At 35.9% G+C, this 22493-nt stretch overlaps 1 protein-coding gene across 1 annotated transcript in view; it reads left to right on the forward strand.

Moving 5' to 3' along the window:
* The window catches only part of LOC127972919 (suppressor of tumorigenicity 14 protein homolog), a 31453-nt gene that overhangs the window by 1883 nt on the left and 7077 nt on the right, over positions 1–22493 (forward strand). The window contains exons 2-14 of the mRNA XM_052576911.1: positions 8223–8370; positions 9478–9638; positions 10686–10756; positions 11256–11428; positions 12006–12041; positions 13600–13828; positions 15753–15889; positions 16077–16180; positions 18068–18177; positions 18393–18523; positions 18677–18781; positions 19421–19528; positions 20900–21013. Of these exons, the coding sequence (XP_052432871.1) occupies positions 8223–8370; positions 9478–9638; positions 10686–10756; positions 11256–11428; positions 12006–12041; positions 13600–13828; positions 15753–15889; positions 16077–16180; positions 18068–18177; positions 18393–18523; positions 18677–18781; positions 19421–19528; positions 20900–21013 (1627 nt within the window). The remainder of the gene's footprint in view (positions 1–8222; positions 8371–9477; positions 9639–10685; positions 10757–11255; positions 11429–12005; positions 12042–13599; positions 13829–15752; positions 15890–16076; positions 16181–18067; positions 18178–18392; positions 18524–18676; positions 18782–19420; positions 19529–20899; positions 21014–22493) is intronic.

The following is a 22493-nucleotide window of genomic DNA, read 5'->3' on the forward strand; positions in this document are numbered from 1 at the left end:
GGGTTAGCTTTATGCTCTACCAGTAGATTAACAGTGATGTAAGACTATCCTAACAGATACTGTTCATCCCCAGAAGGAAAATTAGGTATTTGAGATCCATTTAGTAGCACAGTGTTATTGTAATGAATGATGTCTCTCTGTATGGTTGTGGTAAAGTGTAAATTCTTGTCATAATGTTGTAAATGAAGACTTAGCGGCTTTGGGCTTGGCTTTTAATAACCTCTTCCTTGTCTTTAGTTAGTGACATGACATGCAGCCAAGTATGGTGACACATACTCAGAATTCGTGCTCTGCATTTAACCCATCTGAAGTGCACAAACGCAGCAGTAAACACACACACACCATGAACACACACCTGGACCTTGCTCAAGGGGATCCAAGTCGTGGTATTGCCAGCCCGAGACTTGAACCCACAACCCTGGGGTTAGGAGTCAAACTCTCTAGCCACTAGGCCACGACTTCTCTCGTGCAGTTAAGGTGCAATGTCGTGCTCCGAGTCACATCTGCAGTTTCTGGGTTTTGGTTATTTGTCTGTGATGACAAAATACAGTAACACCGCGCTCGTGGGAGCAAAAACAGAGATCTACACCCAGTTATGTAATATAATCCACATGATTCATGTCTCGTTCTGAATCACTTTAAGTTGAGAAATCTAGATTACTTGTATGAGATGCTGTTTAGATCACCTATTTTCAAATCCCATTACCATTGAGGTTCTCGTCATGCCTTTACTACTTAAAGGGATAGTTCACCACAAAAAAGAAAATTCTGTAATTTAATTACTCACACTCTTGTCGTTCCAAACCCTTAAGACCTTCGTTCATCTTCGGAACACAAATTAAGACATTTTTAATGACCGCCCAGCACGATCAATGTCCAGAAACGTAGCAAGGAGATCGGTAAAATAATTCATCTGACATCAGGGATTCAACTGTAATTTTACAATGCTACAAGAATATTAATATTTATTTTTTATTTTTTTTGTCGTCTCTGCATCACCCTGGTGCCATTTTGGAGAGTATCCACTGAAAGCAAACAGCATATGCTGTTCTGTGTCAGCTGCACCCTGCGGATCCATTTTCTGCAGTGTCTGAGCTTTGATTTGAACAAAAACAACGTATCCGTGTGGTGCGGCTGACACACTGTTTGCGTTCAGTGGATACTCTCCATGACACCAGGGTAACAGAGGAGGCGAATTGTTGAAAAAAAGAGAAAATTCTCGTAGCTTTGTAAAATTACGGTTGAACCCCTGATGCCACATGGATTATATACCAATCTCCTTGCTATGTTTCTGCACGTTGATCGTGTAAGAACCCTTGCTGTCTATGGGAGGGTCAGAGAGCTGTCAGAATGCATCAAAAATATCTTAATTTGTGTTCTGAAGATGAATGAATGGATGTCTTGTGTGTTTGGAATGACATGAGGGTGAGTAATTAATGACAGAATTAAAAATTTGGGTGAACTAACCCCTTAAGTAAAAACAATGTGTGTGTGTGTGTGTTATATAAATAGACTATGAATCATTTATTTGTCTGTTTTTCACTAGATGCATTGGGCTTTTGTATACTGTAGTTTAACCATGGCAACCAACTACCAAATTATGTTGACTTGATTTTTATATAGATGAAGCCATATATGATCAGACACGCATAAGACCTTCACTGCATTAGGGGGAGGTAATGTGTACAGACTGGCTCTGTTTCCTGCTGAACACGCCTTGATTTCCAGGTATTTTGCAGTCTCGTCTGTTCCTCAGAGTAAGGCCTGTATCAACTTGATAACCAGAATCCTTACACAATCCAGGAGTGCAACAAATGCATTTTGTCTTATCTTCAGGATCCTCCAGACAAGCTTATTTATATAACGGTAGGTTTTATACGAAAACGTATCTATTTAATAATTGCATGCTTTAGTTTTTCAAAGGAGTAAAACACCATGGCATACTTTCATACTTTATAGGCAATAACAAAACTCCTAAGATTCTTTCATAGAAAATGCTTTTTTAAACGAACAATGTGTGGTATTTTACCATTATCATTGGATTTTGGTGTATTTGTTTTCAAGTGCAGGAGCCCATTTATGAACCATACCTTGAAGATCAATATTGTAGTGTTTAGAAATGCAGGTTCTTAAATCAATACAGCAGATTTTTTTTTCTTTTGAAGCATTTTTCTTTCTTTTTTTTTCAATACCATTCATTTAGGTTGAATTTGTTTCTTTGCTGTGATGTGGACTGATGATACTGAGGCTGACAGTATTATTTGGTACATTCTCAGCTATTTGTAGCCACTTTAGACATGGGACCATCTTATTCTTTTTGAGAAAAACCGATGAAAAGAATAGAAATACATTTTACAATGGATGGTATTTCCTCCAATTTGCTGCACAATTTCGCTGAAATCAGTGGTTTTAGCTGACGTTCGGACATAAATGCACACCTGTTCTAGATCTCAGCAAAGCAAGATATGTGTAGCTTTAAGCTAACGTGGTTCACTCACTGGTTTATATATATATATATATATATATATATATATATATATATATATATATATATATATATATATATATATATAATATTATTATTATTATTATTATTTGAACAACACACTGCATTATTTCAGTCACTCGTGTCATTGTGCTCTGTTCTCATTCACACTGATTCATCTTCTCTCTGTCTGCAGTTTTAAATTTGTTAACTTGAGTTTATAGGCCTAATGTGTCTAGCACTTTGTTCCATGTAACCTAATTGGAAAAACAATTTATTTGTAGTTTATTGAATAGGACTTTGTTATAGTGGCAATTATTTAAAATAAGTTTTTTATTTTTCTTTCTTTCTTTCTTTCTTTCTTTCTTTCTTTCTTTCTTTAATAACTTTAGAAACTTGTCACAAAGCTATTTAATTAAAGGGGTCATATGATGCTTTAAAAAAAAAAAAAGATCATTATTTGGTGTATTTGGTGTAACAGAATATGTTGACATGCTGTAATGTTCAAAAAACACAATATTTTTCAAATATTGTACATTATTGTAGGACCTCTATGTCCCGCCTCTCTCAAATGCATCATTTTCTATAAAGTCCCTCCTTCCGACAAGTGCAGTTTGCTCTGATTGGCCAGCTGACCCAGTGCATTGTGATTGGCCGAACACCGCAAGCACTTGTTGGAAATGTAACGCCCCTTTCCATAATGGCGAGCTTCATCTTTCAAAATAAATGTAAAGACACAGAACAGAGTGGTGTGACACTGACAGCTGACTCCGCTGTGATCCTGTCTCCCTCCCTCCCTCTCTCTCTCTCTCTCTCACACACACACACACACACAATGTGCAAAACTGTTAGTGCTGCTTCAACACTAACTCCTGTTATTGAAACCACTCCTCCTTTTTTTGCGTGGACATTTGAGCTGCATTATGCAAATATTTCCACATGTGGGGTGTGTTTGAACGAGCCATTTAAGGGAGGGGAGGTGGGGGGGTAGCAGTCTTAACTTTGATAAAGAATATCTCTTTGGATTTGAGACTTTAGTTTTTGCAACTTTACAGATCTTTTTGGTGATTGCTTGCCTCATAGGAAAGTCCATACGGTTCAAAGTTTGTCCAGGATACAAATGCTTACACGATGACTGGTATATTAGGATGACACATTTGTAGATGTGGGTGATACTGAGGTATTTCTGTTCATTTGAAATCCATTTTGTAATGAAATTATTACTGTTAGTATGGACTAATAGAGACAACACAGAAATCTTTATACATCATGTTGCTATTTTCTCAAAAAATCCAGTTTAGTTTCTGTTAATTTTTAAGTTTCATAAATGATTATAATTTCCTGCTCTTCTTGTTAGCTTGCTTTAATTAACAACCAGTGCAGCTTAATGAATCTGTCAATTACTTAATGAATACTTCATGACTGTTGAAATATTTTCTGAACATGGCCCGAGTTCTGGTCCACAATTAATTCCTCGACATTTACTAGTAGTTTTCTACTATTTGTCTTCTTATACCTCTCAAAAAGCCTTTAATATAGTACAATTATCTGCTGCATGAAGGACAAACAAATCAACTGAATAATTTGCTCAACCATCCTTTCTCAGGAGCCATCTTTTAATTCCCTGAACATGACTTTAAATATTCTGTTTTGTCCGGAGGGGATTCATTCTTTAAGTTTAATTGCTCTTGTGTTGTTTGGAGGCTCCTCAGTGTCCTGAACCGTCTTTTCCAGCTGACTGACCAGTCAGTGATTACTGGCCTCTGGTCCAGCGCCATGCCAGAAGCACCAGACAGCTGGACTCCAGCAGAAATGTTGGTCTTCTTGGTTTTACAGACTGTACACATCAGAAGAATGCATGAAAATAGGAAAACAGCGGTCTTGCATCCTCTCCAATTATTATTAATTTAATATAGTGCTGCCCTATGCTTTAGTTAAGCTGAAAACATTTTCTTAATCATGCTGATTTTGCTCCAGCGTGAATTTGTGGGCTTCGCCTATGTAAATGTCAAATCTTGCTTATGAATAGCAGTTTCTGACCACTGTTTCAGCTGCACAATAGTGATTTATCACCATTTTATGTTCTTGTCAGGTAGCTGAGGCTAGTAGTACAAAGACTAAACTTTTAGTTCCTAGAGAAACCGAGGGACCGAAATAAAACCAAACAAATGCAAACAGTGGCAATATGTTGCAGAGCAAGATTAAAATCAAATAGAAATGAGGAATTGAGTCAACAGCCTGTAATGTGTCTGCCATGAGAGAGAGCGAGAGCATTTCTCTCTCATGGCATAAGATATAATCTTATGGCATCTCTCTCTCATAAGATTATATCTTATCCATGGCTTTATCTGCAGGTAGCGGTAAATAAAACATTTTCAGATGTTAAAAATATCCGTTTCTTCTGTTTTGGTCCTTCCTTTTATCTTCAAGTTTGTGGAACAGATTTGGTTACGCATGTCATCAATCATTTTCGATGTGCTAAGCAATAGTTTAACGCAGGGGTCACATCTCTCAGTTCAAGAACACCACTTCTTAAAAAGAGGGGACAGGTGAGAGAATCGGTCCTTACGCCTGTGAACACCCTCTGCTGTGGGAAATCGATTGAGTTTTATTTTATTTTTCAAAACTAAAATTCTAATAATCTTTCAAAAGCACATTCTTTATATCTGCTTTGATTTTTAATGATGCTACAGATTTATTTTTTGTGTGGGTCAAAGTAAATAACTTTACATGTTAAATAGAATCATGTTTAACAAAAAAATGTATTATTAAATTATACATTCCTAAAAGGGTAGATTTGGAACGTTGTGTCAGATATTTTGGTGTAAGCTTTGATAGCTGATAGTATTATTAAATAATTACTTAGCTGTATATAAATATGCAGAATATTTAATCTTTTCCCAGCTGGAAAAGAATAAAAGTTTGTGCATTAGTAGCGTTCTATCATTTTTTTTGATGTTTTTATTTGAACTGAAACTGGTACACATCTTCCCCATTTATTGCTTCAGTTCTTCACTTAATTCTCATTTAGAGCAAGTTGTATCACTAGGACCATTTTTCCTCTATTTTATATTTCTGTCGCCCCATGATACAGCTAGACCTTTTCATCTAATTCGTTGATAGAAGACATACTGAAATATAATTAGGAGTATTAATTTTACCTCGGTCTCATTTATCTTTCCCTAGGGTAAAACTTAAGTAAAAAAAGAGGCTCAGCTTTTTGATAACATTTATTGGGAGACCATGGGAAATATCTATTAGAAACATTACCATCTAGTTTATAGGTCAAACGGTGTGGGAACGGTGGATCCGTTTCTATCCACCTTATGTTTCAACGCGCAAGTAAGCTATTTTCAGGGAAAGTGCGAGAAGTCTGATTCACAATCAGGTATAGGTAAATAATGAGAAGAATAACGAAGCGCAGTAAAAGCTAAAATGATGATACATAAAAAATAATATGAAAAATACAGCATAACAGGCTGTTTTGTACAGGTAAAATATATGGAACAAATGGTAAGTCATTATTTGGCTTTCTTTTGTTCGTTCCATTGAAAAGCTTCATCCACCTTAATCTTTAATTACAGTGTTATCGCTTCATTTTTCTAAGCTGTCCTCAGTTCAGAGAAAGAACACACACCGACTTTATTCGGATTACACCTGTGGAGGGGCATCTAATTAGATTTGTCTACCCTGGCTGATAAAAGTGAAAAAGAGACACTACTGTTTTGCTGATGGCCCTTACTGAGAGTGATATGTCTTCAGTATGGTGTTTTGCAGAGGGTCATGGGTAGAATCACGGCATGTAATGCGGTTATTAGGCTGTGATCAGGATGACTGATAACAGAAGCCCACAGCAGCAAGTGACCCACGTTCCCCGATGATTCTCTTAATCTTATGCCGTGATGGCTATTAAGAAATTCCAATTTAGGCAGCTTGAGTGCCAGGCGGCCTACAGTAAGAATGGCTTTAATTGCGATGAGTTATCACACTGTTGTAATCGGGCCAGGATCTTAAAAGGGGGGTTTGCACATCTGACAAATTGATTTAATACCAGTGTGATTCTAGCTCCCTAATGATCTACTGATTCCTCTTCTCCCAGGGTGTAGTCGCTGACTTCTAACCATTTTTTTATTGTGAACCCTTTCTTTGTGTGCGCATGTGTTTTTAGTTCAAAACGTGCACTGAACCGTTCCACCTTGCCAGTTTAGCTTCAGTATGATTCCGCTGCGATGGGGAACTGCTGATTTATGAACAATTAGAGTTTTTTTTTTGTGTGTGTGTGTGCGTGTGTGGAGTCGTCAGTGTGAGAAAATGAGAGAAGAGGCATATTGGTTCCTTAAATGCCTGACTGTTGTCTGTCAGTCCTGTTATTTAGTACCTTAGCTTTCTGCATAGAGTATGCAATCTATCCAGATATCTCACAGCAGTACCCTAACCGCAACTTGCAAAATCAAGCAGTAAATTGAACCTTTCTCAAACCCAGACCTCTGAAATAGTGATTTTGAATTTAGTTTTTTTGCTATTTTGCACGCGCATTCAAGCAACTTGAAGCTCCTATGCTCTATAAATATATATATATATATTTGGCAAGTGAAATTAGGCGTCACAACATTGTAATGTACAATTAAAAATGGAATTATTGATAAATATATTGTAATGGGTAGTTGATACTGTGTTGTGATGTCATAGAAGAACCATTTTGGTTTGTTTGGGTTTTTCTTGGCGTAAATAACATTTTTAAAGGATCTCTATGGTTTAACCTTTTGGGCTACCAACTATATAAAAGGTTTTTTTTTTTTTTTTTCTTTTTTTTTTTTTTTACCTTCCATCATAACTAGCAAGAAATGATTTTCTTCTAGGATTTTCAGGGTGTTTATACAATCACTTTTAGACCTGTTTATTAACTTGCACACCTGCACTTTAAAGATATTAGGCATGCAAACAATTGACTGCTCTGCTGGATGACTTGGTATGTCATATTGTCTGTCTTTGTGTGTAAGGTCACTGAAACAGGCCTAACCAGTTTTGATGCTGCAATATAAAGGCACTGAAACCAGTCTCGACATGTGTTGGTTCAGTCTGCAACAGTGTATGTCAACATTTATATGATCTCACAAACAGTATTGTTGAGACTTGCAGTCTGTATATCTGTTTTTGGTTTATCTATATCTTTCAGCACTTCCTGTGGCATTTGGGAAGTGGATATGGTGGGTAGGCCGCATGCTGTGCTTGCTCATGCATAATTTGCAACAAGTTAAAGCCTAAATGGTGTGGGGATCAAATAAAAATAAGTGGTACTGAAATATAGTTTTCATTAGTGGCTAGTTTGTGTTAAATATTCTCACAGATACTGTGTATCCAGAGGCTACTTTCATTAATATTTCTCAAGTGTGGTGGTTCATATTAACATTTAATGTCATTTAATATTTAATGCATTACTGCTTACATGTTCTCGAACCGAAGCAACTAACAAGCATTCTTGTATTCAGTGCACTAGTTTTGTTTACTATAGCAGAAGGTTTGTATTTATTGTGCTTATTTTTTATATTTTTTTTAGCTTTAAAGCTGATTTAAAGAGAACATTGGATTTTTAGGTTTATTTTATGAATAAATGAAACCAATCAAATTCATGATTCATTCTGAAGGTACTATATTGTAACTCTGGTTTGTCAAAGAAACTAAATGTTTACAGTACTTTTTGAAGGACAGTCACAGAATACTTGCGTTTCTGTTTCAGGAAGGGAACGGGCGTCATGAGCAGGTCAGCTTCCTGACGAATGAACAGAAGATGGCACCGGCACGGAAGAGGAGCATTGCCGTGGGGGTCTTCATCGCCCTGTTGGTAGTGGCTGCAGTGGTCGGATTTCTTGTGTGGCTCTTTGTTGGTACGAAGATTCCCCAATCATATCTAGCTTGCTCTTAAATGATGAAAGTTGCAAACCTACGCTGCTGTTTAAACTTTTGGGGTCTCTCATGCTCGCTGAGGCTGCATTTCTCTGATCATAATAAAGTAAAAACAGTAATAATGTGAAATTGTTAAAAATTTATAATAACTTTTCTATTGAATATGTTTTAAAATATAATTAATTATATAATTAATTCCTGTGATGGCAAAGTTTAAATTTCAGCAGTCATTACTACAGGCTTCAGTGTTATGTGATATGATAAAGGGGGGAAAACTGTTTGTGTGTGTCATTCTACCGAATTGGTGCAAACTGCTGTCTATACTGTTGTTTTTAAAAGTATCTTTTTGATTCTTTTAAAAAGTGAAGTTCTTTGTAGATTATGAAATTTTATATATATATATATATATATATATATATATATATATATATATATATATATATATATATATATATATATATACATACACACACACACACACACACACACACACACACACACACACACACACACACATATATATATATATATATATAGCATTAGTCACTACCAAAAATGTGCAGTCACTAACATGGGATGTTAGAAATTATATAGTATACTGAATTATCTGCAAAGATGTTATGAACGTTTTTGGTTGTGTGAATTCAAACTAATGAATACTTAACTTTGAAATCAGTATATTTTATAATATATAGTATAATATAACTTTTTGCCTTTTACAAAGAAGAACTGTATTCAAAATACAACAAATGTCATAAATTACAATTGAACTGTTAAAAGTGTAATCGTTATTGATTTACCTCTGAAATATTTTTTAATAGCAAATAATATATATTTACTATGTAGATGTAAGCAAAATCTTAATAGGTCAATATAACCCTTCTAATTAAATTAGTATTACTGTGTTTCGGGAGTGGCAAATTTGGGGAGAGGACAAATATTCCAAATCTATCTGAAAATACAATATTAGAATTAACTGTACAATTATTAGAAATGTTTACCTTAGATATTATACAATTCCCCAAACTTTTAAACGTTAGTGTACCGTTCTTAGTGTTGTAAATTAATAACATGTTTCCTTATCTCAGTCAGGAGCAAAGAATTGGAAAATGAGGCCTTACGTAAACGCAGCTCATCCACACTGGTTTACAGTGGACAGATGAAGCTTCTCAAACCCGAGTACAGCCCAGCATACGAGAATCTCGACAGTGCAGAATTCCAACAAGTGGCAAGGGAGTTGGAAGGAATTGTGAGTGGTTTTTTTTTGTTTTTTTTTTTGCTGTTGTTGTAAGTCTTCTGGTGACCTTGGCTTCCTTTTGAGATTCTTGATTCTAAATTCAAGTGATTCAGTTTTATCTGTATTTTCTTTAAAAAAAAAAAAATCAATACATGGACTTCAATGACTGTACTAAAGTTTTAAAGACTTTCAAGGTGTCTATACACTGTAAAGATTTCATGAAGCGTCATCTGAAGTGGCATAGATAGCATGCACACACATTGTTGGCACGCAATATATCACAAGCTTAATTTTTGATTGTGTAGGTGACAGAAAAAAGATGCCCGGTATAATAAATATAGAAGGCAGTGGGTGTCTAGCTGGCAGACTCGTCAAATCTATGTATTTCTTTACAATCATGCTTGAAGCACAAGATGGGACTCCTTAGCAATGCATGCCTCAAAAAAAAAAAAACTTCCCATCACCCCATTGACTCGTTAGGTGACAGTCACTTTACAGGTTATGTGAGTGTCACAATACACGTCATATTTTATGGTCAAACAGAATTAAAAGAAAAAGTCCTGTTTTAGGACTATCAGTGTTCATCTTATTTATTTTTTTATATTACTTATTAAAGGGACAGTTCACCCAAAAATGAAAATGTCATGTCTTCATGTCGTTCCAAACCCTTAAGACCTTTGTTCATCTTCGGAACACAAATTAAGATATTTTTGATGAAAACCAAGAGCTTTCTGACGCTGCATATACACCAACACATTTGCATTGCTATCTATGCAGGGTCAGAAAGCTCTTGGTTTACATCAAAAACATGTTTATTTGTGTTCCAAAGATGAGCTAGCTTACGGGTTTAGAACATATTTAATGAGTTTTCATTTATAAAAAAAAAAATATTTATTTTTGATTTTCATAATTGTATCATTGAAATAAGTATTTTCTGCTTCAAAATAATTTGTATTGTGAAAAGGGCAATACAACAAAATATGAATTTAATTGAGTTGACTGTGTTAATTATTGCACTGTTACTGCTTATAATTGACAATAATCTCCTCCTTTTTTTAGATGAACGATACATTCACCAGAGATCCTCTCCTTTCCAAATACTATACCAAGTCTGTCGTCACTGGCTTCAGGTAAAGCTAAACTACAGCTCCAGGATTCAGACAAAGTAAAATTTATAGCATGCTCTCTAAATCTAATAGTTTTTAAATTAAACAATAGATCATGTCTTGATTTTAATACTTAGTGGTTCCGCAGATAGAGATAAATTACAAGTCTCATAAAATCTGGGTTAAAAAAAATCACCCTAATAGAATACAAATTATTAATTTCCAGTTCAAGTATTACTACTGCTCGTGCTCAGGGTTGGAGACCATAAAAACAGCGAGAAAATCCATTACACCAAATCAGAGTATAATACATAATGGGTTCTCTTTCTGTTTTGGGTCAGAAACCATCTAGACCTAGCATAGCATCATTCTTAAAAGCGCACAAAACACCATAGCAACTAGCATTATGCAAAGCAAATCCTAAAATTCGTATCCGTACATTTATACATGATCAAGTACTACAAAAGTCAAGGTGTACTTTCTTTCAATAATATGTCTGCTTTGCACCATCTTACATCTGCAGTGAAGGAACCTTAGCGTATCACTGGTCTCAATTTGACGTTCCTGCGGCGGACCAAGAGATCGTCCCAGAGCTGACAGGCGAGCGCGTGGTGGAGGCTCTGCGGAGGAGCATCCAGCAGGAGGGCAGACATGTCGGGAGCATTGCAGTCTCTGCCAGCAGCATCACTGCTTCATGTAAGATGATTGCTATTGCTAATTGTAAAGAGAACATATGTGCTCCACACCGTCACAGTGCAGTAATTAGGATGAGAAATGGAAGATTATATTGAAAACGGTTGTGAAAAACAACATTATGACTGCTTTTGTAGCAAAATGCAATGACTAACATGTATGTAAATTACAAAAACAATGATTAAAAATATATGAAATGGCCCCTTTAGGAACATGGATGCTTTTTAATAACATTGTAGATAAAGTCAGGGACTTGCCCCCCATTGGGAAGCTCAATGCAACAAAGTAATTCTTTGTTTTTGCAAAAAAGTGTATCTCTCTCTGGTCTTCTCCGGTCCCCATCTGCATTATGTACACAAGAGCAGCGCATCTGAGTGACACCTCAGTGCCCTGCTTAAAATGATATCTCTGTACGGAGACTCATGTCGCTGTAGTGAGGTGAGAGACTGGTATTTGTGAACGTCTGAGTCAAGGTGAGGGGTGGAGGAGGAGGAACAGAATGTCTGACAGGCCTTTGGAAAATGGAAGGAAAGAGGATTGAAAAAGTACAGCATGCATCATTTTCTCTCTCTCTCTGCAGCCACAGACCCTCGGATGGCCAGGGACCCCAGATCCAGTGAGTAAAGTGTGTCCCATTTCAGTCACCGCTGCACTGTAATTTTCCACCTGGGTTGCCATGCTCTTTCCTGTCACTCACTGAAAAATGCCTGCCCGCCTCCATCTCACACTAGCTCTCTCTATCTCTCGCTTGCTTTCCCTTCCACTTACCTTGCTGTGCACAAAAGCACAGGGATCTCAGAAACCTGTTTTTCCAACCACAGAGAGCATTGCTACAGCTCTTCAGCAGCACCTTTGTACAAATGTCTAAATTGTCTGCATTAAACTGCAAGTGCATGGAGGTGTCATATGGCTTTAGTCGACATGAAAGCAAATAATGATTGGAATGTTATTTTAGCATTAACATTGAAGGTTATGTCAATAATAACATGTAATAGTATATTTGAAAATTTAATTAATTTAATTTTAACTTCAAAATCCATTTAATGGTCTCTTCCGTGGCAAAGAGCGAAAAACAAACAAACCGAAGTTCATTTACATATAATAATGTTTAATAATTATCCATGGAGCTGCTATAGTGAGGTTTGACATTATTGATGTGCTGGGGCACTTGGAAGTGACAAATCAACAATTTCAAAACATTAAATTTTTAATTCTGTGGTCATGGTGAAGTTTTGGGTGTTATTGTGAGACATACACAGATATTGATCAAATATGCCCCCATTTAGAATAGTTTGCAGCACCAACTTTCTACAATCTAATCAGTTCCCGATGAACAAAATCAAGTCTTGCCCTCTAATCTATTTATTTTCAATAAACCATTTCGCTCTAATACGTCAAGTTACCTTTATTGATGTAGTGCTTTATACAATACAGATTGTGTCAAAGCAACTTTGTGTGTTTAACAGGAAAATAGTGTGTTGATAAATGCAGGAGGACAATCATTAATCGTCAGTTCATTGTTAATTCAGTTATGACATCACTATCGTCCAGCTCACTTGAGTCAGTTCTCTTCAAATAGTGTCTGTGCAGTCAAGCCGACATTGTTAACATAAATGAAGTGCCCCAACTAAGCAAGCCAAAGGTGACACTGGAAAAGAGCCAAAACTCCATCAACGACCAAAATGGAGAAAACGAAAACTTGGGAGAAACCAGGCTCAGTCAGGCGGTAAGTTCTCCTCTGGCCAGATGAAACCATCATGGTGTGGTTTTATTACAGGCTGTAGCAAAGTCAGATTGTGCAGAGGACTCATCTGGTTCTCATGGTCTTGTGCCGATGGCCATCTAGCAGATGAAGTCTTCACCAGAGAATTGTCTCTGGGGCTCATCTAGTTGACATGGTCTCTCTGCTGACATTCAGGGCTGTAGAGGTCTCTAGGTGCTGATCCATCATCTAATATGTCACAATAGGGAAGGAAATCCAGTCATAGTTTTGGTTCATGACCTCTTTTCCCATCCACAAAGCTACTTATCACTCGATTCTACCACTTTGTGAGAGCTAAGGATCTTTGGTGCTGCTTATACTTGCTGCGCAGCAATCATCTGATGCATCTAGTTTGTTATTTACCAGAATGCAATAATGTCGATCTTGCTACTTTTCCTGTTTCTGTTATCAGAGAACTGCTTTTACAGTCTCATGGCTGACACCACCAACAAAGAGTTTAGATCTCCGGGATACCCTGTGAGATACCCAGTTTACTCCCGATGCCAGTGGCAGATCCGCGCTCCGAAAGGTTACGCCATCATTGTCAAGTTCAGGACCTTCCACACAGAGGATGACTGTGCCAATGATTATGTAGCCATCTATGACTCGCTCAGTCCTGACAACACGCATGCTATCACAAAGTGAGTACATGCCACTTTGAAACCTCATATTTAATTAGTACCATTTAGGTTTTACCATAACCTATAACAATGCTGTTTAAATGAATATGAAATTAAAAGGCTGAAATCTCTTATGCTCACCAAGTCTGCATTTATTTGATCAAAAGGTTTGTAGGGTAGCCATATGTGCTATTTATATGGTACACATCCTGGCCAGCATTTTATATTGCCTAAAACATCTAAAGTAGTTTGACCAATCACGTGCATGTATTGCACATAATCTACAGAGGATAATCAAAGTGATGTAAATATGCACACGTTTGTTCATTGTTCTGCACACTGATCACTGCATGACACCAAAGTACAGCGATTCAAAAGCATAAGGAGCCGTCTGCTCTGCTCTCATGAAGGTCATTCAATGATTGATCTGCACAATGCAAACAGCCAAAACACATGTCACCATACTTTAATGTCACTTTTGATCCATTTAAGGCATCCTTGCTCAATAAAAATATTAATTTCTTTGAAAAAGTAGCAGATACTCTACAGATTATATGTACTAGCCTCAATGCATCTCTACCTTCTAAACTTCAAGGACGAAGCCCTCTCATCAGCACTGGTTACACATTTCAATTCAGTTTCATTTTCACAGTTGGCCTAAGGCTTCTAGGTGAATATTGTCTGGTTAAGACCCCTCTTTAGCACCTCTCGGATGCATGCCAAGTTTTTCACCTTTTTTTTTTGTGGCCTGTTTTAATTTTAGTTTCAGTCTAGTCTTTGTGTGAAGCTGTCGTTTGAGTTTTTATTAGTTTTAGCCACGTTCACATACTCTTTTTAGTCTAGTCAAGTTTGTCGACTTAAAGTCTGAGCATTTTAGTCAAATTACCCATGACTATTTTATTCTAGTTTTAGTCAATGATAACTGATGACATTCTTAGTCTCTTTTTAGTAATGCAATTCTATTCGCATGTGGGGTTTGAGGAAGTGATGTCGCCTGCTTCTGCGCAGTGCGACCTGATGCAGCCCCTGAAGACACAGGAAACAGAAATATAATAATATATAATAATAATAATAATAATAATAATAATAATAACGTGACCAAACGAGACGAAATAACATTATAACATTACATTTCATCTTGTTTTGGTCTATGAAAATGAAGAAACATTTTAGCATAGTTTTTATTTTGTAAATCACATTTAGTCTTGTTTTTATTCGTCAACAATATTGGATTATTAGTTTACTTATTGTCGTCGTCACATGACCAGCATTTACATTGTGTTTCGTTTTCGTCATGTGGTAAAGGTTCGTTGACGATGAGATTTACTCACAATTTTCGTTGACAAAACAACACTAGTGATGACAGACTTTAGTAAAGGAGCACTTATTTTATTCTTGATTTATTTAAGCTATGTAACAAATCACCTGAAGTGTATAGGTTGCAAACTGTATCTTGCAGCCAGTGGGCTCTGAACATAATTCTCACAACGCTCAGCCTCTGCCCCGTTTCCAAGGTGACAGTTTCTGTGCATCACAGCCATACAGTTCTTAATAATGTTGTTATGCCCCAGGTCTCTCTCTCTCGCTCTCTCATGAGGCTTCTTAACTCGATATACCCATTTGACTTTGCTTGTCATGTAGTTTCACACTCCAGTCAAACGTTGGACATCCTTGACTGAATTTCTGATCTTAAGAGCCCCCCAAAAAATATCCAGTTTATGGCCCATATCTTTTAGGCTGGAGGTCATCTAGGGGCTTATATACTACCAAACATTGACAAAATGCACTTTAGGGACAAACATACCAATAATACACACTACAAAGATTTTCATCCAATCAATTTCTCATCAAGCAGTTTCATTGATGTATACTTTAATATATAAAAATAAAGCACTGTTCTATACAGTTGCCGCAGTTCTAACACTCTTGAATCTTTTCATCACAGACAGTGTGGACTTCGACCTCCTACAAATCCCCTTGAGGTAGTTTCTTCTGGTAACCTGATGCTCGTATATCTAATCACAGATAAGGTCCAGAAATCTGGGTTCATAGCGGATTACGCTGCCATTCCCGCTATTGCTGGTAACCAGTGTTTGTTTTGTACAAATGCTTTAGTATTTTATAAAGTCATCATCCAAGTCAAAAGTCTTTGTAGCTGCTAAATTAAAAAAAAAAAAGAAAAAAAAAGTTGAATTGGTGTAGAAAGTATTCCATTTCAGTTTAATAATATCTGTTTTCTGTTCATTTCCCCCTCCATATTAATTTCTAGCAGGGAACTGTGGAGCATCTCTGACTGCACCCACTGGAAACTTCACCTCTCCTCATTTTCCTAGTTTCTATCCTCCTTTGGTGGACTGCAGCTGGAATATCAATGTAAGCCTCACATGATTTCACTTTTCTTTATCTACCAACAGAGAGAGCTTGCATTTTAAATTAAAGGAATATTTCTTAATTTGTTGTACTATCCATTCTTCATATTTTTTTTTTTCTCTTCAGTGAAACGCAAAAGCAGATGTTAAAGCAAAATATACTTTTTTAAAATGAATAAATATTTTCAGTATGGCTGTCTAAAATTGAACAAGTGAAAAAAAAAAAAATATATATATAATACATATAATATATTAGGGGTGTAACGGTACGCAAAAATCACGGTTCGGTTCATTTTCAGTACAGTAAGGGAAAGAAATGCAAAGATTAAACTGCAGGTTGTTTATTACTATACACTTTTTTTTTTTAAATACTTTTTAATAAAATATATATAAAATAAAAAAGAATAAGAAATAAAATACTGCTGCAAAGTTCTCCACTAATAAAATACTCGGTCTCAAACCAATCCCAGCTTGTAGGCCTGCTTCACCAGAACCGTGCCGTGCCTGCTGCTGTAGGTGACGGTTAGACCACCGACAGACCAGGCTCTTGTCTTCATGACAACAATATCTATACTTCATGTTGAGCATAAATATAAAGCCTACTGATAAAGGACACCGTCAACAGTATTGATGGCAAAATAGACTATGTATGTTTGACAGGTGCAATATTTGAAAATCGATAATTATTCATTTATTTTTTAAATTACATTTCTATCTGAATTTGTCAACCTATAGACTTTCAAACATCAAAGTGTCATGAATTAATATGTATTTGTGTACAAAATGACATATAAACATATTTTCCTATTCTATTTTGCCTGGAAACGCTTCCAACACGCTTGCGTGTCGCGTAAAAAATAGGCGTCGGTTCTATTTCTAGCATGCACGTGTTTTCCGAGATGCGCGTCTCCCGCAGGCAGTCTGCAAGCTCTAACCTGTTAACATGGGAGCCGCACGCAGCTGAGACACTTGCGCCACGCATCCAGTGTGTCGCCGGCATTAGAATCAGCTGCAGGGCAGGATTTGCGCTGAACGCGGAGACTTCCGCCATTTAATATGTTTGTTTGGAAACACAAAAATGTACTTATATTCCGCGCGCACAATATTGCATTCTGTCATTCGGTACACACGTGCACCGAACCGAAAGCCCTGTACCGAAACGGTCCTGTACGAATACACGTACCGTTACACCCCTAATAAATAAATTATATATATATATTAATTATGTTCTTATGAATTGTTAATCCAATAATTATTTTGCACAGTTTCTACAAAAATGTTAAGCGAACAGTAATGTTTTCAACATTAATAATAATTAGAAATGTTTCCTGAGCACCAAATCAGCATCTTCAGAATGATTTCTGAAAGGGTCAAGTGACACTGGAGTAATGATGCTGAAAATTCAACTTTGCATCACTGGAATAAATTCCATTTTAAAATATAATAAATACAAAACAGTTCCTTTAAATTGTAATATTTCACAGTGTTACAGTTTTGCTTTATTTTTATCAAATAAATTAAGCTTTTCTGAGTGTAAGAAACTTATTTAAAAAAACATTAACAAATCTTGCTGACCTCAAAGGTTGGAACAGTAGTGCATGTATTACGTTAATATGTGGCTAATAATAATTCATCTGATAATATTTCAAATTTTGGCTTCAGAAGACTTAAAATATAGAGCAAAGAAAATATAGAACAGCTCATGCATTCTGCCTACATCTCATTTTTTGTTTCACAAATGGGATTGGAACAATATGATGGTGGGTAAATGAAAACATTTGCATATTTGAACTACTTCTCTTGAGTAGCAGAGTGTTTCAATTCTGTTTTTTATTATCGATATTTATTACTTTTGGAAATAACCCTGAACACCATTGTGTGGATTCTGCAGGTCCCTGCTGACAAAAAGATAAAGCTTGAGTTCAATATGTTCCGTGTGAAAGAGCTGGGGGTGGACACTAACATCTGTCAGAAAGACTTCATAGAGGTGCTGGGGAAAAAGTGAGTTCTGTCATCTGTCCTGCCAAGCCAGCCAGAAAAATTTCCCCCATCGTTTCTTGTCAACTTCCTGATAGTCTATGAAATAAAATGGCAGAAGGCCCAATAAATGTTGTTAATTTATCAGAAAACCATCTGCTGTAGTGTGCAGCCAATTCATTTGTGGTTCTCTTAGTCTTTGTTCTATTAACACTTCATTCCTTCCTCCATTTTTAAAGGTATTGTGGAGAGAAAGGCATACTTGTTCTCTCTAGCACCACCAATATCTTGGAAGTGAAGTTCCATTCAGATGAATCTTACACTGATAAGGGTTTCATGATCCATTACTCCTCCATTGACCCTTTAAACCGTACGTAAGCCCGGTGTTTCATTATGACTAGTTAAATGCATTGAGGACATTTTAATCCAGGACTATTTAATACCAACAGATTACATTTATTCTTTCATTGGAACTCTCTTTAATTTCTCCTTTGTGTTGGGTTCTGGCTGTCTTCATCTCCAGCTTGCCCTGGTCAGTTTGCATGCACCTCTGGCTACTGCTTAAAAAAAGAGCAACACTGTGATGGGTGGAGCGACTGCGAAGACATGAGTGATGAGAAAAACTGCAGTAAGTCTCATCCCTGTCAGGATTTTGATCAATTTAATTTAAACCTTTAAATTGAATTAGCCCTGTCCAATGGGATACCTATGTAGAATGACTGGAAGATTAATTCAAAAATCTAATTCAGACATGCAGGAGTATATAAAATTCAGTCCAAATGAATAAAATCATCTAGAATTATGTTAATTATTCTGTGTTATGTGGTTTTCTTAAACTAATTTGACAGATTCCTCCAGTTGAAGTTCAGTTTTACTCATTGTTTTTAGATGCACATGACATTATTGAAAACATTAAAACTAAAATGTTATAATTTTTAGTAATAGTATTATATTAATGCATGTATTGTATTAAATATTACAGATTAAATGTATTATTTGTAACATCAGTTCTTTAGATCATCTAATGCTTCTGGAAATAGTGTATATGTTGTATGAAAGCATGGTTATGTTTAATTCAAAATCAAGTGTAAGTTCTACTTAAACTTCAGATTTGCATTATTATTTAGCATGCTTTTTGCTGCCTAACAAGTTACTAGTAAACTTAAACTGAAATAACTTTTTGATGAGTGTTTACATTGTACTAATAATTGACCAAGTCTGGTGTTTTTTTCCGATAAATCACAGTTGAATGTGTTTTGTGTTTCAGGCTGTGAAAACGAACAGTTCACTTGCAGAAATGGCCTGTGTAGGCCTCAGTTCTTTGTGTGTGACCGAGCAAATGACTGTGGTGACAATAGTGATGAGGAACATTGTGGTGAGTTTCTCCTAGTAGGTTTTAATGATCAAATTTATTTATATCAGCATCTGCATTTCAGTAAGTTCATTCAAATGAAACAAAATACATTTAAGATATACTAAGTACTGACAGACAAAGCAGTGGCAGGTGTTTTATCTCAATAAAGGGGACTTCAATGAGGTCCCATGACTAGCTGTTTCCTGGGATTCATATAAACACAAACTTAAAGGGTTAGTTCACCCAAATATGAAAATAAGACAACGTTTTACTCACCCTCAAAGCATCCTAGGTAAATATGATTTCCTTCTTCTAGATGAATCCAATCGGAGTTAGATATATAAAAAAAAAAATCCTTATTCTTCCAAGTGTTAGAATGGGAGTAGACGGATGTTTTTGTTCAACAGTTCAAAAGTAGTCAAATAAAGAGCAGGTATCCGTAAAAAAAACGTGCCTCATATGGCTCTGGGGATTGAATAAAAGTGAATCGATGCATTTTTGTAAAAAAAAAATAAAAAATCCAGATTTAAACACTTTTCTCTCACTTCCACTGACTTTCATATTTGTGAGCTATTCCAGATGGATGATGTAGGACCTAGGTGTTATGCTCGTGCCTGTGAGTTATGCTAGTCTTTACTGTAGCAAAGGAAAAAAAGTCTACTCTTAGCTTAAATGGAAATCCTTCAAAATTTTTCTTTACAAATCCTTGGTTTGTGTTTCTAATTTGTGACCGGCATTTTGTTTTGTACATCTCTTCTTGTCACTCTTCATCGACGCGTTCGTCCTACGCTCAGTTGGCAGGTTTTCACAACAAAACCTGTGCAATTGCTACTCAAAACTAGCCCAATCATGTTTCAAGCCGTATCCCCATTGAAAATCATGTTCCGGGGGTAAATTACAAATTTCTTTTGGGCGGAGCTCCCAGGTAAAATTTGTATCTCAGGGGTAAATATTGCGTTATTGCTGTCGCTTCAACCCACAGACATGAAAAACAACCCGCGGCATCCGTGTTAAAGTAGCCCAATTCCGTGTGAGGCCTTTATTTACCTTGATTTGAGGCACATTTTATTATGGATACATGGGCTCTTTATTTGACTATTTTGGCCTGCTGAGCAAAACACCCCACCTTACTCCCATTCTAATGCTTGGAAGAGAAAGGAAAAACTCTTAATTGGATTCTTCTGAAACAAGAAAGTCACATACACCTTGGATGCTTTGAGGGTAAAACATGGGCTAATTGAACGAACCCTTTAAGATGAACTTATTTTTATTTATTTTCCTGGAGAACTCCAACATATTTAAGACTTGCTTCATTGTGTCATACTTTAAAAAGGTACTTTGACTTCTTTCCATTGAAGGAAACTTGACGAGATTTTTTGTTGTTCCTCTTAGATTGTGGCAGAGCTGAGGAAAGGTGCGGAGATGGCTCCTGCATCGCACAAGAATTGAAATGCGATGGGAAAAATGACTGTCCTGATGGCAGTGATGAGGTCTCATGTGTATCATGTGAGTGGATACTTTGACTTAGTGACCATAAACTGCTTTTTCATTGAGCTAAACACCAGTGGCCTGTTGCAAGAAGCGAGTTGAACAAACTCAAGAGTTTCAGAGCAGGTTTAGAGTTGACAAAACTAAACAAATCCAGCCTGGTTTAGATCAGGATCAGCGGGTTCACAAAGCTCTCAACTTAGAGTTTGAACCTGAGTTTGTGATTTAGTGAAAGTGTGACGTGCGACAATCTCACCGAATGTGGAGAGCATCAGCAAAGCGATCCTTTCACGAGAGTCGGCGCAATTCACTTTTCTGCTGAAAATTAAGAGATGTCGTTATTAAAAATACATTTAAATGCATTTAAAAGGCAAGAATAAACACTTCTGCTGCAGCAAATGTTTGAGAAGGCAGCTGAAAGAAAATGTGCTTCTGCAAAGGAATCAACTGAATTTAATTATTTATATAGTTTCACACAGAGCTCAAAAAGAAAACATATGTTTAGTCATTTTAAGTTGGATATATTAAAGTTTATCTATATTTTATGTATCTGTTTAAATTTAAATGCAAAGCTTAAAATTAATTGCCACTTTAATCATATGAATTATAAACTATTATTAATGTTATATAAATATAATAAATAAAGTAGCTGCAAAAATCATGCAAGTTTCTCTAAAATTCTAACCTCTTTAATTTGGATGTAGAGATACTGGGGGGAGTAGCTTTATTGTATCAGATATGTCACTGCTCACAGCTGATTTGTCCAGTTTGGGTTTTTGCGATCTCTCAACATTTTAAAATAAATATTTTAAAATAAAATATAAAACTAAATAAAATAATATAAAATATATAATAATACAAATACATAAAGCTAGGTTCAATTTAAGGAAAAGGGGACAAAGTGGAGAAAATGCAACAGGATTTATACAAAATTGTATTTGTCAATATAGGCCGTATATAAAGTTAGAATTATATTGAATATAATTATATGTAAAACATGCTAATCACTCAAAATTGGATTAACTTTTATATCTGAGAATGTGCTAACTTTTATAATGAAAATATTAGTAATTGGAGAATATTAATAATTTATATTAATAATAGAAAAAAAATAATGTTCCTCAGAATAGACTTTGCACAAAACATAATGCCACTTTTTTTTCTTTGAGGTAAACATTAGACATTTTCATGGTGGGATTAACAGAAGCAGGTCCTGAATTATTCACAAAATCATAAAATATGAAACATTTATAGTGCTTTCTATTGTTGGGCTGGATGTTCATTTGCAGTGAGATTTGGGACTGTCCTATGTATTTGTAGTTTAGGGTCTCTAATGTCCGAAAGTTAAAGTCAGGTAAAAATCTAAAGTTGTAAATGGCTAGTCACTGAAAGGAGGAATTAAAATATTTAGAGGTTTTGGGTGTTTTAAAAGTAAAATCAATCAGCTATGTTTGAATTTTAATGTGTTTTTTGTTTTTTACATTTTCGGCTGGTTTGA

Source organism: Carassius gibelio, chromosome B15 (assembly GCF_023724105.1).
Source record: "Carassius gibelio isolate Cgi1373 ecotype wild population from Czech Republic chromosome B15, carGib1.2-hapl.c, whole genome shotgun sequence".
NCBI lineage: Eukaryota > Metazoa > Chordata > Actinopteri > Cypriniformes > Cyprinidae > Carassius > Carassius gibelio.